The 12,661-nt window shown below is 40.4% G+C and overlaps 1 protein-coding gene across 7 annotated transcripts in view; it reads right to left on the bottom strand.

Annotated features, from left to right (window-relative positions):
• Positions 1 to 12,661, bottom strand: part of KCNIP4 (potassium voltage-gated channel interacting protein 4) — a 1,125,192-nt gene that overhangs the window by 221,502 nt on the left and 891,029 nt on the right. The window contains exon 1 of one of the 7 annotated variants that reach the window (XM_021100556.2): positions 7,421 to 7,604. The exons of 5 other annotated variants lie outside the window; for them this stretch is intronic. Coding sequence is in view for 1 of the 2 variants with exons in the window: in XM_013978555.3 (XP_013834009.1) it covers positions 7,138 to 7,249 (112 nt within the window). In the remaining variant the exon portion in view is untranslated. Of the gene's footprint in view, positions 1 to 7,137; positions 7,605 to 12,661 lie in introns of those variants that run through there. One more of the 7 variants, XM_013978555.3, reaches the window with a different exon arrangement.

Genomic DNA, 12,661 nt, shown 5'->3' on the forward strand with positions numbered 1-12,661 from the left:
TTGGGTTTGGCCCTTCAGATTTATTACCTAACTCAGAGGTTCTTAAAGTGTGCCCTAGACCAGCAGCATCAGCCTAAAGTGAAATTATAAATCAAAGTTCTCAGACCCTAACCTAAATCTACTGAATCTGAAACTCTTAGGGTGAGGACTAGCAATCCATATTCTAACAGGTCATCTAGGTGCTTCTGACTCATGTGAAGTTTGACAATCACTGATATAACTCACGGAATTTGAGCATGTTATCTTATCCCCTCATACTGGCTTCTATTCGTATACCAAGCACCGAGCTAGCTATTTGACTTATATTTTTGTATTCCCTACAAGAGTCTTGTGTCTATTAGCTTTATTTTAGGAACTCAAGCTCAGGAAGGTTAAGGAACTGGTTTGAAGTTACTATATTAGGATTGAAACTCAGAACTATACCTGCTCTTCACTTTACTCTGCCCTCTCCCTTATCACGTGTGAAGAAAAGCAGTTCCCGAGACCCTGAGGGAGCTGCCCTGGTTTATCAGCTAGGCTTTGGCATTCTTGTGCTGAATATAAACAATGCCACAAAACAGCAACATCAGACAAGACTACTCCATAGCTATGATTGATCAAGATAAAAATAAGAGCACTCTGTAGTCATATCTGAGAAGAGGCAAAAACATGAACTTTGTTTAAATCACAAGCATAAATAAATACCCATGGGCCCCAGCTAATGTAGCTTGTTCTTTGCCAATTATATCTTTAGCAATTGTCTAGTCTTTGTTCTGTGTATATAAGATTTATTAAGACAATTACCCTGGCTTCCTGACTTAGTCCAACCCAGAACAAAGCCCTGCTTCCTAAATCATAACACCCTACCAAACTCAAATCCCATAAGCCCTTTCTAATTCTGTTACCAGGATGCCCCACAGTTTTCCACGGTGTGTGTTCTCCCTTTCTGCAAAAAGAAAAGAATCCAAATTGTTCAGTCACAGGTATGTTCTTGGTGATCTTTGGCTGGAGGTAATTGAAATGCACAACTGTGCCACCCTCATCCCTCCTCACTAAGATTCCAGCTCTCTGCTCCAGGCCTGGGGGAGAAAAGGGTTCCCAAAGTAAACAAACTAAAAGATAATAGCCCTCAAATCAATCACACTGCCAAGTTCAGAGCAGACGCTTACATGGAATAATATCTTAAGTGGATTAATGGACCTTTTAGAATCAACCTGATTGCAAATAATGACTTCAGGAAACTATCTTTCTTCTTTTAAATTACAGTTCAAGTTCCTACTTTAGTTTCCAGTCTTTACTTATCAAGGTCTTTTGATCCCTCGCCTCATCAGATTTCACATGCCACCATCTTTATGCAGCCTTCCCGGAAATTTCCCCAGTTGGATGGGGCGGGTCTTCTCACGTTTTTTAAAGACCTTGCTCTCTCCCAGCAGACATTTTTTAATCTAGAATCAGGTATGCATGAGCCATTTGGTCTCTAATTTGAAAACTTCCTAAGGACAGTAAAATGCCCCAGATCCTCTACTTCCCTTCACATAGTAGGTGCTTAAAAAGCATTGCTCAGTTTCACTTAGAAATCTAAGGGTTTTTTTTTTTTTTTTTTTTTTCTCCCAGTTATGGAACTGAAACGGCTGCTTTCCCAACCAAGTCCATCTAAGCTGGGCTTTTTCAGCTCATTGCAGGTTGTCTCATTTGAAATTATTCCCCAGGGCCATCAGGTTCTAATGAACAGCTGCCTCAGATGCCTATGCTGTATGGGTATCTCTGCTTTGCAGGGGAATTTTGATGTGAAATCTTACTGGCAGAAAAAAGAAATGAAAGAGCAAGAAAATCATAATCAACTAATCAACAGTTTCCAAGCTACTTTGGAAAATTGAAAGCAGCACTAGAGGCTCTCAGTTATGTAGCACAAGTAGAAGTGCGCTGGCACTATTATTGCATGGGAGTAAATTATACTCAGGTCATGATTTTTTTTCAGTACATTCTATGTACCTAGCCATGTTAGTTATCTAATCAAGGAGAAGAAATAAAACTATGTAAATTCCCTTTTATATTTTACTTGTTCTTGATCCAGGATTTCTACGTTTCATACCATGTCCTCAGGTTGGTACTACCTCGCCCCGTACCCTGCATGTAGAACTTTTCTGGTATATGCATTTGATAAACTTCTCTTCTTTCATAAAAAAATCAAGTTTAGGAGTTACCTCCTTGGGGAATCACCTCTGATCACTTCTAACTCTTCCACTTGGGCTTAATTACTTTCCATTCATCATGTATATCTTGGACTTACTTGTACTGACTTATCTACCACAATGTACTGCTTTTTCTTTGTGTATATTCCTCATCTCTTTATATAACTGAGTGTTTCTTGAGAGTAGCAACTACCTTTAATTCACCTTTGCCTCTTGGGCCTAGCAGAATGCCTGGTATTTCTAAATGTAAGTTGTTGCTGAAACACAAATAACAAAGCGTTGCTTATTATTGAAGCTGGATGATAGGCACCTCAAAGTTCATTATACTATTCTCTGTACTTTTTGTGTGTGTAAAATTTTCCAAAATAAAAAGTTCAAAATAATTGAAGACTTTGCAAGATGTCAGACACATTTTTCAGAATTTTTAAGTGAAGCTACCACATTTATGTATCTCTGTAGTTACAACCTCCGTATGCTCCAGATTGCTTTCTTTTCTCATAAGAAATAGATTGGAAGCCGAACACCACTGCCCTGAAATCAAAAACAATTATGCCATTTCAGAACAGGTGCAGGTCAAGGATATCATATTAAACACAAATTTCTGGAAAAACTAGAAACTGACAGTTCACATTAAATACTTTTTTGAGGAGAGCAATCTATGGATGTTTGTCCTTGTTGTCTCTCACCTGGATTGTTCCAAAAGCATAACTGGTACCTCTCTTTCCTTGGGACTCTCTTTCACCAACTCCCAGACTGACTCACCTTAAAACACTGGTCTGCCATATTGTTCTTTGTTTCCCCAAAGTTAAAGACTTTGAGTCAATGGCCCTTCCCTGGTCAGAGAGTACATGTGACTTCTCAGTGTTCACTCTAGCGGACCCCTTCAGACACATCTTGTTTAACATTCTGATGCCCATGTGCTCCAAGCTGCTGCTCTTCTCCATCACCCACTCTGTCAGGGCTTGGGGTCTCCATTCAAGCTCTTTGCCCTGCCTGCAGTGTCAGTTCCCCATTGTCTCATCTGGGAACTCCTTCTCACACTGCTAAGTCCTGTACAACTGTTTTTTTCTCTCATGAAGCCTTCCCTTGAGCCCTTTCAGAATGTTTTACTCCACCTATGCCTCTTACAGGTCATTTCCTGGGCTTTTGCCCAGCCCCTACTTTCTTCTATCTTGTTGGATAATTAGAATGTAAGCTTACTGAGGATTCCTTCCTTCAATGTTTGTCTTGCCCCTTCCCCACCATCTCAGTCAATGCCTAACAGAGGACCCTGCGCTCATGCAGACTCCAGTAAGACATATTCCATGCAAAACTGTGAAACAATGAGATTCATCTTAGGATTGTTCTTCCTTGTTCCCTTTATTAATGAGTGGATATAGGTAAAACCTCAAATCATTATATTAAAATCCCATTAGTTATTTTAATCCCCTTTACAAATTACTTTTGCTTCTTAAACCTTGACTTCAGCTGAAAGAGAAGTATTTTCTATTTTTTATTTTATTTATTTATTTATTTTTTTGTCTTTTTGCTATTTCTTTGGGCCGCTCCCACCCACATGGAGGTTCCCAGGCTAGGGGTCGAATTGGAGCTGTGGCCACAGGCCTACGCCAGAGCCACAGCAATGCGGGATCCGAGCCGCGTCTGCAACCTACACCACAGCTCACGGCAACGCCGGATCGTTAACCCACTGAGCAAGGGCAGGGACCGAACCTGCAACCTCATGGTTCCTAGTCGGATTCGTTAACCACTGCGCCATGACGGGAACTCCGAGAAGTATTTTTTAAAACAGGGCTTTAGTGAAATCAGAATCTAATTTAGGTGAGAGCAGAAATGTTTCTCTTTACCTTTTTCTCTTCACCTTTTTCTCTTCATGGCTAATTCTCACTGGCCATTGTAGATGATAATAATAAGGTAACACTGCTCCATCTTGACACTAATGCAGACACTCTCATTCAAATAGACTCAGAACTACTTTCTAAGTTAATCAATACACAGAGTCACACTAGAGAAAATACTCTCCAGGGGTATAGTGAAGAATCATTGTGCCCTTAGGACAATATAAAAGGTTGAGGCTGCCTAAAAGAAGCTCACAACTCCGCTCTGAGCCTCAACTTTATTCTTCCACCAAAAAGAATGGTTGATTCTGTGGCTGTTTTTCTGGGCCATGTTTTCTAAATGATGCAACCTCAGTGAAACAGAGCAATCTATGTTGGGATAGTCCTTTTTGGCCTTTATATCATCATTTTCATGTCGAAAGGATAAAGGACTTGGTCATGTAATGTTTTGTGGCTTGGTCTGCAAACCTCCCCCCCCCCCTTCTTTTCCCTCATACCTCCACTTGCCTGGTGATAAGAAAGCCTCAGTTCTGTTTCTGCTGGGACACTGCCACAATCTGAGCAAACATAGACAGGAAGCCTAGGCTAGAATTCTTACGATCGTCTTGGGTCTTGCTGGATTCTACTTGGACTAGCTATTTCTCGACATTGAGTATGTCATAGAAGGTCAATATTCAGTGCAGATCTTAGAGGGAAAGGGCTCAGGATACTATTTGGCTTGCTTTTGCCTTCAACCTGCCTCTAATACATGATAAAGTTGGTAGTCTGGGTTGGCATGCTCACATGCCATGTGTGGGGCACATACTTGGATTGGGGTTGAAGCCTTGTAAAAATTGTGTAGCTACTGTGTAGTCTTATTTCCTATGAATGTATTTCCCTCAGATAGCTCATAGGGTATTAGGAGACAGTTCAGGATAAGATTAAGAAATTCGGGAAATTTCTCACCTACAGTTTCCTTAATTCACTTCCCAGTATTAGGGAAGATAAATAAATGAAAAGTGTGGCAGAGTAGAAAAGCTCTGCTACCACAGGATTCAGCAGTCGTTGGATTCGGTCCTGTCTCTGCTTCCAGTTAGTGTTGCTTTCTGGTAAATCAGTTAACCTCTCTGGGTTGCAGTTGTCTCCCATGTAAAATGAGACAATTGGACTGGATCAGCACTTATTAAGCACATATTTCAGAACAAAAAAGGATTTTTTTCTATTTACTTATATACCACTTGTATGGTAGTAACGTGGATCTTTGTGTTTTAGCACAACCAAGGTTTACACATTGAATCCAAAGTTTGCCCAGATTTTTGGACATTTTGCCTAATATCTAAAAATGTGTAGTCTGTCTATCTATCTATCATCTATGTGTGTGTATGAAAATATAGATTTATATATGGACATGGATATTATATGGATATGAATATGGATACCTATCCCAAAAAAGACATTTTAGACTGGCCCCAAATTCTGCAATTCTGGCTGGGGGAGCTGGTTTCCTCAAATACCTCCATGTTGGTTCTCCTTCAGAGACTGCTTCATCTAGCATTGAAACCAAGAGACCGTGAGCATGGTGCACGGAAGTTGTGGGTTATGGCTCAACTGAATCCAGAGAATAAAAACTAATATGGAGAAGAAATGAAACATAAGCAAATTATTCCAGTCATAGAAACTGAAATAATCTTATCCGTATTTTGTTAAGATACCATTAGCATATTGAGGCAGAAATCTCAAAATCATGAAAGACTCTTGTGTAGCACTTGGAGAAGTTTGTTTACATATTGTTTTCCTTTCAGAAAAAATGTAGTGTTAAATAAAATTACTCCCTTGGTTAAATAAAATTGCTGTGTAATATGGGAAAAAAGGAGAAGCTATTTTCTGAGGTTTTATTTAAGTCCTTTATAACATTATTCTCAAGTGTACCTGAACAGAACTTGTCACCGATTAAGAATACTTAAAAGAAGATATGAAAATTGCATGAAAACTTATATTCTTATGCTGGTCTATAGAGTAGAACCTAACAAACCCACTTGTAGAAAGAAGGATTTTCTGAAGAGAAGATACATTGACAATTATTAACATATTGATAGAAACAACTGTATACCAGATGTAGTTTGAGATAATGTCATTTTAGCAGTCAGGTCTTAGCTCCTTAACTCTGTTAGAAAGATTAGAACACAGGCAAGCTTAAATATTTTCATCTTCCCAATTACACACAACATGAGAAGTGGATATTCATAAATAACTTGGCAGTAAAAGATCATATCATTATCTGGAAGGAGTATTAGCAAGTGTCTCAGGAACTCCTTTCTTTCGCTTGACAAGAAAGGAGAGCTTGGATGTAAAACTGACATCAAACAACTAGGATTTAAATAAGTCAAAGCATGTTATTTCAGTAGAAAAAGTATATGTATATATAAAACTATTAAAGGGAAGTTAATCAACTTTTTTTACTTCTCATTCTTTGAATAGTAGAATTGATTTGGGTAGTAAAATTTATATTAGATGGAAGAAATATTTATTGGTAACAGTAGGCTGTCCCATGCCTATGTGGGTTCCCACTCAAGACACAAATGAGCTAAGCGGCTCATTGGGAAATGTAAATTAAACACTTTTGCAAATTAAGTGTTCAAAGCACATTTCTGCTAAGCATTCATTAACACAATTTTAAATCAAAAGCTTACCCAATTTTATACCATAATCAATAACAGAGCTCCACCCCCACATCTCCTAACTAATGAGGCAGGCACATCTTTCTCTCACAAATCAGGGTACTCCTGATGGAAGGAATTACTAATGACATTAAGGCGTGGTAGCTAACATGAAACTTGACAACCAAAACAGTAACCTGTATTCTCACACCCCATAGTAGAGAGTCCTAACTTCCTACCTTAGAAATATGTTTAACCCATAATATCACCTTAAACTCAAAAAGGTTTCAAATGAAAGATAATGCCACAACATCCCTTCCTTCCCCATGTCAATTATCTGGGTAAATAGAAATGAACTGTCCAGTGCTAGGCTGCTCCAAGTCAAGCATGCATATTTTAGAACTTTGTGTTTTAAGCCTCCTCAACTTCTGCAGCGTCTGTATCCAGTTCTGAACCAGACCTGACCAACGACACAGATGGGAGCGACCACTTTACCTTCTGAAAAATCAATCAGTCCCAGCAAATGGAGCAGCTTCAGAGATGCACATATAATCACAACAATACCCACTGTTTGCAGTCCTTCCGACTCCCACTCGAGAGTCAACATCCTTCAAGCAGGTGGAGCATCCCAGCCTCCGAACCCCTTTGGAGTGGAGGGAGTTAATTAGAGAATCCGAGCAATATCTGGCTTGGAACAAAGACTCGCGAGGGGGGGAAAGTGAGCAGCTCCTCAAAGATGCACCCGGCAAAGCAGCGGCCCCCCGGGGTGAGGACCGACCTGGGCTGAAGTCCAGGCTCTCATACTGATTCTGACATTTGCCTGGTGGGGTCCCTCAACCACAGCGCGCTGGCCTCAGGACCTTGCGCTGCAGCCAGCGAGCTCTTGGACTTCAGGGCTGCGAGGGAAACATCTGTTGGTAAACTGGAGACTTTGCTGTGTCCGTAGAGAGAAGGGACACTCCCCAAAAACTTGCCCGGGAGAGCACAGCGGCGCTCCGCGCGCTGACGACGCAACACGGGGCTGGGCTGTCTGCGCGCTAGTTTGCTGCCTGGGAAGCTTGCGAATGTCCCCTTTTTGCCATAGCAGCTGCTCTCCCCTCCCAGAGCTTGCTCCGCGAGACGGCTCAACCTTCTGGCTCTTCGGATGCTAGGGGGAAAAAAATCAATTTTGGCTTCTGAAGCCTATAGCCTCTTAAAAAAGCCTTCGTGGAAAGAAGCCCATGGACAGCTTTTCTAGGGAGAAAAGTGCAGAAGCAAAACATCCATGATTCAGTGGATTTTGCAAGCGAGAGCATCTAAGCCGCCGCCCACTTGCCAGTCCACTGGGGCTGTTCTGGTCCCCGTTGACACATGATTGAAGAGAATTATTAGGGAGATTGATTTAGTGCTTGTATTTACAAACAAGGATGGAGGGTGGGGCAGAGCACTACCTCCTAAGAACACTGCTGTTCAGTAACTGCCCCCTGGAGGGTAAGCACTACAATAGTCCTTAAATTCTTGCTGCAGCCTGCCTCAAAGCAAAGTTTCATAAACTTCCCTCATCATATAAATCACCCGGGTGCTTGTTAAAAGTACTCCTTTGCGGAGAGTCTGATTCAGAGGATTCTGCAGCTTGTGTTCTTAAACTAGAACCTAGGCGATTATTATCATCTGGGAAGTGGTCCTGCTGTCCTGACAGACCCCATGGGCCTTCTATTCCACACCTCCCCAAGCAACCATTGTGGGAATGGTCACGGGTTCTAGGCTCTGACAGGATCACACTGGCTTAATGACTGCCTGTTATCTCCACTGTGCTGAAGCCCAGCCCGGGAGTGCTGGTGTAAAGAATCAACCTGGACCCTGCATGTGCAGGGACTTTTGGCGCCTGGAACTCACTATGAAACATAAGGGCTTATGAGTTATGTCTTTGACCCCAAGGGACATTTCCTGGTTTTGTTATTCCTTTGCTGTGTGATATTTTGCAAGATACTTAACCATTCTGAAAATAATGCTTATACTCTAAGTTGTGTTTGTAATACATCAATGCTTTTTTTAAAAAAATTCTCCTTTTATAGGGAATTTTGGGAACTAAGAGTGGACATACTGCTAGTTAACACTGACTGAACATTTACTACGTGCTCATCAATATTAGAGTGATTTATCAACAATTAATTCATCCCTACAGTGCTACATGGTGGTATCACTGTCATCCTCATTTTATAGGCAAGGAAACTGAAGCATAAAGAGGTCAATTTGCCAAAGCTAAGGGCACAGTGCTTGGTAGAAAATGAGCATTCATTCTTTCATTCAGTTATTTTTAAAAAACACTTATTAAGCTGCTACTAGGAGCTATGGATGATCGATCTATATCTATATCTGTATCTATGCACACACACATATATATATATATGTATGTGGTAAAATGGGAAATAATATCCAAACCTATCCTTTGGTAACTTAAAAGTTAATAGAAGAGGCAGGAGTGACATTAAAAAAACACAGCAGCTCCTTTAAGGCTACAGGGGGACCATAGGAAGGGAAAGTCAATCCCACCTGGGGAAAGGTGGATGGTGGTAACAGCAAGGAGATTTCATAAGGAGGTAACCATCCATCATGGCAGCTTTCATCATTATTAGAAATATTGTATCGTATGCAAGCTTCAAGGTAGCTGGGCTTGGGTTAAATCCTGCTTGTCACATGCCTGCTGTGTGAGTTGAGGGAAGTCACCCTATGTCCAAGTCTCAGTTTTCTAAATTCAAGATTTCTAAATTCATGATGGGAATGCACCTGCCTTTTTCTCATGTTTAACAAGAGGATTCACTAAGACCATGGAGAGCTGAGCCAGCCTCTGGTGTTCCCCTGCTCAGCACAGGCTAGCTGTGGGATGATGACAGAAGTGCCAGTTCTTTAGAGGCTCTGCTGGGCCTAGATGGATGAAATCACTTTGCTCTTCTCTTGTCCTACTACTTCCCCCTGCTCCCAGGCCTAATTCTAGTTTTCTCCCCATAAAGACTTCTTCATCAGCCCAGCCCACAGGGCTATTTTTCTCCTCTGAGTACCAAGAATATTCTTAGGTCATCAAGTTGGTTCTTCAAATGGTGCTTTCCATTTTGGATAATATGTTTATAGGAGATATCTTTCTATCAATTTCCTCATCCCTCTATCTTTCTAAGTTGTTTTCAATTGTGTCACCAAGCCATTGAAGGAAGAATTCTTAGTTGGTGATAGGAAAATAAATGTCTTAAGTAATTATTCTCTGAAATTCCTGCCAACATATAGCTATAGGAAGTCAAAAGTTAAAAAAAAAGTTTACAGAAATTAATTATGTCAGTTAAACCAAACTGCATTTTAAAATCCTACACTGTACCACAGTATAGTTAAAACAAAACAAAACAAAACAAAAACACACAAAAAACCTCCTTAGGTACAGAGAGTAAAGTAAGTGACTTAGCTAAAGTCACACAGCTAGAAAGTCATAGATCCAGAGTTCAAATATCCCTTTGTCTGACTCCCAAATTTATTCTTCTCCCTTTATATTCCTCAGCAGATTTCAGCAAATATTTTCAATTGGTCTTTTGATTTATAGAGTTAGTCAAAGTATTTTAAAAATTGCCACATCCCATTTTCCAGGAAAGAAATCCCAACCATCCTTGAAACTCACATAAAGCCCCATGGATACTATTTTGTAAATTCCAGGCAGGATTTCCCTTTAGGACAATGGCATTTCCAGGGTAGGATCAACCAGCGGAGAGTCATATAGGCCCGGCCCTTCCCTATCTACAGTAGCTACTTTTACCTCTTGTTTTGTGAACTCTTTCTGTTGGCCCCAGCTAAGGGGTCTTCCAGATTTCAAAGAATTCAACAGGCTCTTCACGTGCAGCCCCCCAGAGCAGAATTTTGTAAGGTAATAAATAACACAGTTGAAGAGTTTCATACATCAGCTGAGAAATCTAGGGAAATGGGCAACACCCGGAAAAGAACATTTTGGGAAAGAATCATTGGCTGCATATTGTTTTAAAAAAAAACTCTCCAGGTTAGGCTCTATCACTTTGTTGCAGTAATTTGTTTGCTTCGATGCAGACTGTGATATTAAAATATGCTCTGGCCTTCTCTCCTCATTCCCAAACTCACCCCTTTCTTTACATCTTAAGGGGTATTCGGCATAGGAAAGGAATACCAAAGCAATAAACTGACATTTCATGCCCACTTACTCTAAGCCAGGCACTATACTGTGTACTTTACATGTATAAATTCATTTACTCTGACCACAAACCAGACTTAGGCATTGTTATCCCTATTCCAAAGAAAAATAAAACCACGGGCTGTTGATATAGCATTAATTCCACAAAATTACATTAAATTAGGGGGACACTCGGGATTTATATCTGATTTACTCCAAAAATAATAGCCAGTAGCATTTACAGAGAACTTAAAAATGTTAGGCACTATTCTAAAATCTCTACTCATATTAACTAATTATTTCATAATTCCCTAGATTATGTAATTTATATATATATATATGGCCACACATGTGGGATGTGGGAGTTCCCTGGCCAGGGATCAAACCTGTGTCATAGAAGTTACCTAAGCCATAGCAGTGACAATGCTGGGTCCTTAGCCACTAGGCTACCAGGGAACTCTGCTGGGTTATATTATTACTTTGGTTTGAAGGAGAAAGTGCAGGCTTTAAAAGGTTAAGGAATTTGCCTTGGGTCTTTTCGTTGTTGTTGTCTTTTCTGGGGCTGCACCCTCGGCAAATGGAGGTTCCCAGGCTAGGGGTCTAATCAGACCTGTAGCCGCTGGCCTACGCCAGAGCCTCAGCAACAACAGATCTGTGATCTACACCACAGCTCGCAGCAAAGCCGGATCCTTAACCCACTGAGCAAGACCAGGGATAGAACTCACAACCTCATGGTTCCTAGTTGGATTCGTTAACCACTGAGCCATGACGGGAACTCCTGCCTCAGGTCTTGAAAAGAAGACTTGGGAGTGCTGAGGTTTGAACTTAGGCATCCTGAGTGCCAGATTCTCTGCACTTCGCAAACACTACAGCTTCAGATTCAGGCCTTTTTGCACCATGTTGAATGGTTCTTTAATTGGAGCTCTGAAAAGGGACTATAAGAATTGTCAGAAACTCTTAGGAAGATTAAAAGGTACTCAGGGAGGCATGCCCAAGCCAACTGACTGGGCTGAGAAAGAGACTTTCAATTTTCTTGCACAAATTCATTGCGATCCTTTAAATGATCTCAAATGAGATGATTTGCCTAAAACCTGAAATTGATCCTTTCCTTTTCTTTTTTTGTAGCTTTAGTTCGACATTCACCAAGTGATGTTCCTTAGTGAAGAAATGTTCTTTATACTATTGACATATAAATATAAAAATAAATGTAGCAAAGTTGAGGGTAATGTTAAAGTTGCATAGATTTACCTAGCTACCTATTGTCTCTCCAAAAATACAGATAGAATGACAATGAATACAGGAACTAGTGAAGTCAAGTTTAAACGTAACATATTTAGTTTATATTTCTGTAAACTTTTAGAGACTATTTAAGGATCAAAGAATCCATTCTTTTTATCTTTCAGGGCATTAAAAGTGAGGTGCAGAGAGTGGAATTGACTCATTCAAGGTCAGAGGACTTGGGAAATGGACAAAATTGGCTTGGATCACCTAGCTTTTCATGATTCCTCAATTGTTAACAACAGGAGAAATCAGGATGACACGCTTAGAAGTTAAAAAGAAATTAAGTTCTGATGGAAAAATTTTCCACTCTCAGTAAACAGGAGGTAAGAGAAGCAAGGCAGCCATGTCGCTGACATCACTGAGAAGGTTATATTGAAGACAAATAAACTAAGGTAGATCTTTAAAGATAAGTGAGGAGAGGAGGAAGAACTTTCCCAAAGGTGGAAATGCACACACACTAAGGCAGCATTCATGATGGTGGCTCCTCTTAGGCAGGAGAGAAAAATAGTACTGGAAAGTTGCTGAAAGAAGTCTCAATATTGGGATTTTATAGAGCAAATAATGAGGAAAAGATTGTTG

This window comes from Sus scrofa, chromosome 8, assembly GCF_054392235.1.
Source record: "Sus scrofa isolate SSC_HxYL_T2T_F1_AM1 chromosome 8, Sscrofa_HxYL_maternal_Yorkshire_Landrace_v2.0, whole genome shotgun sequence".
Classification (NCBI taxonomy): Eukaryota; Metazoa; Chordata; class Mammalia; order Artiodactyla; family Suidae; genus Sus; species Sus scrofa.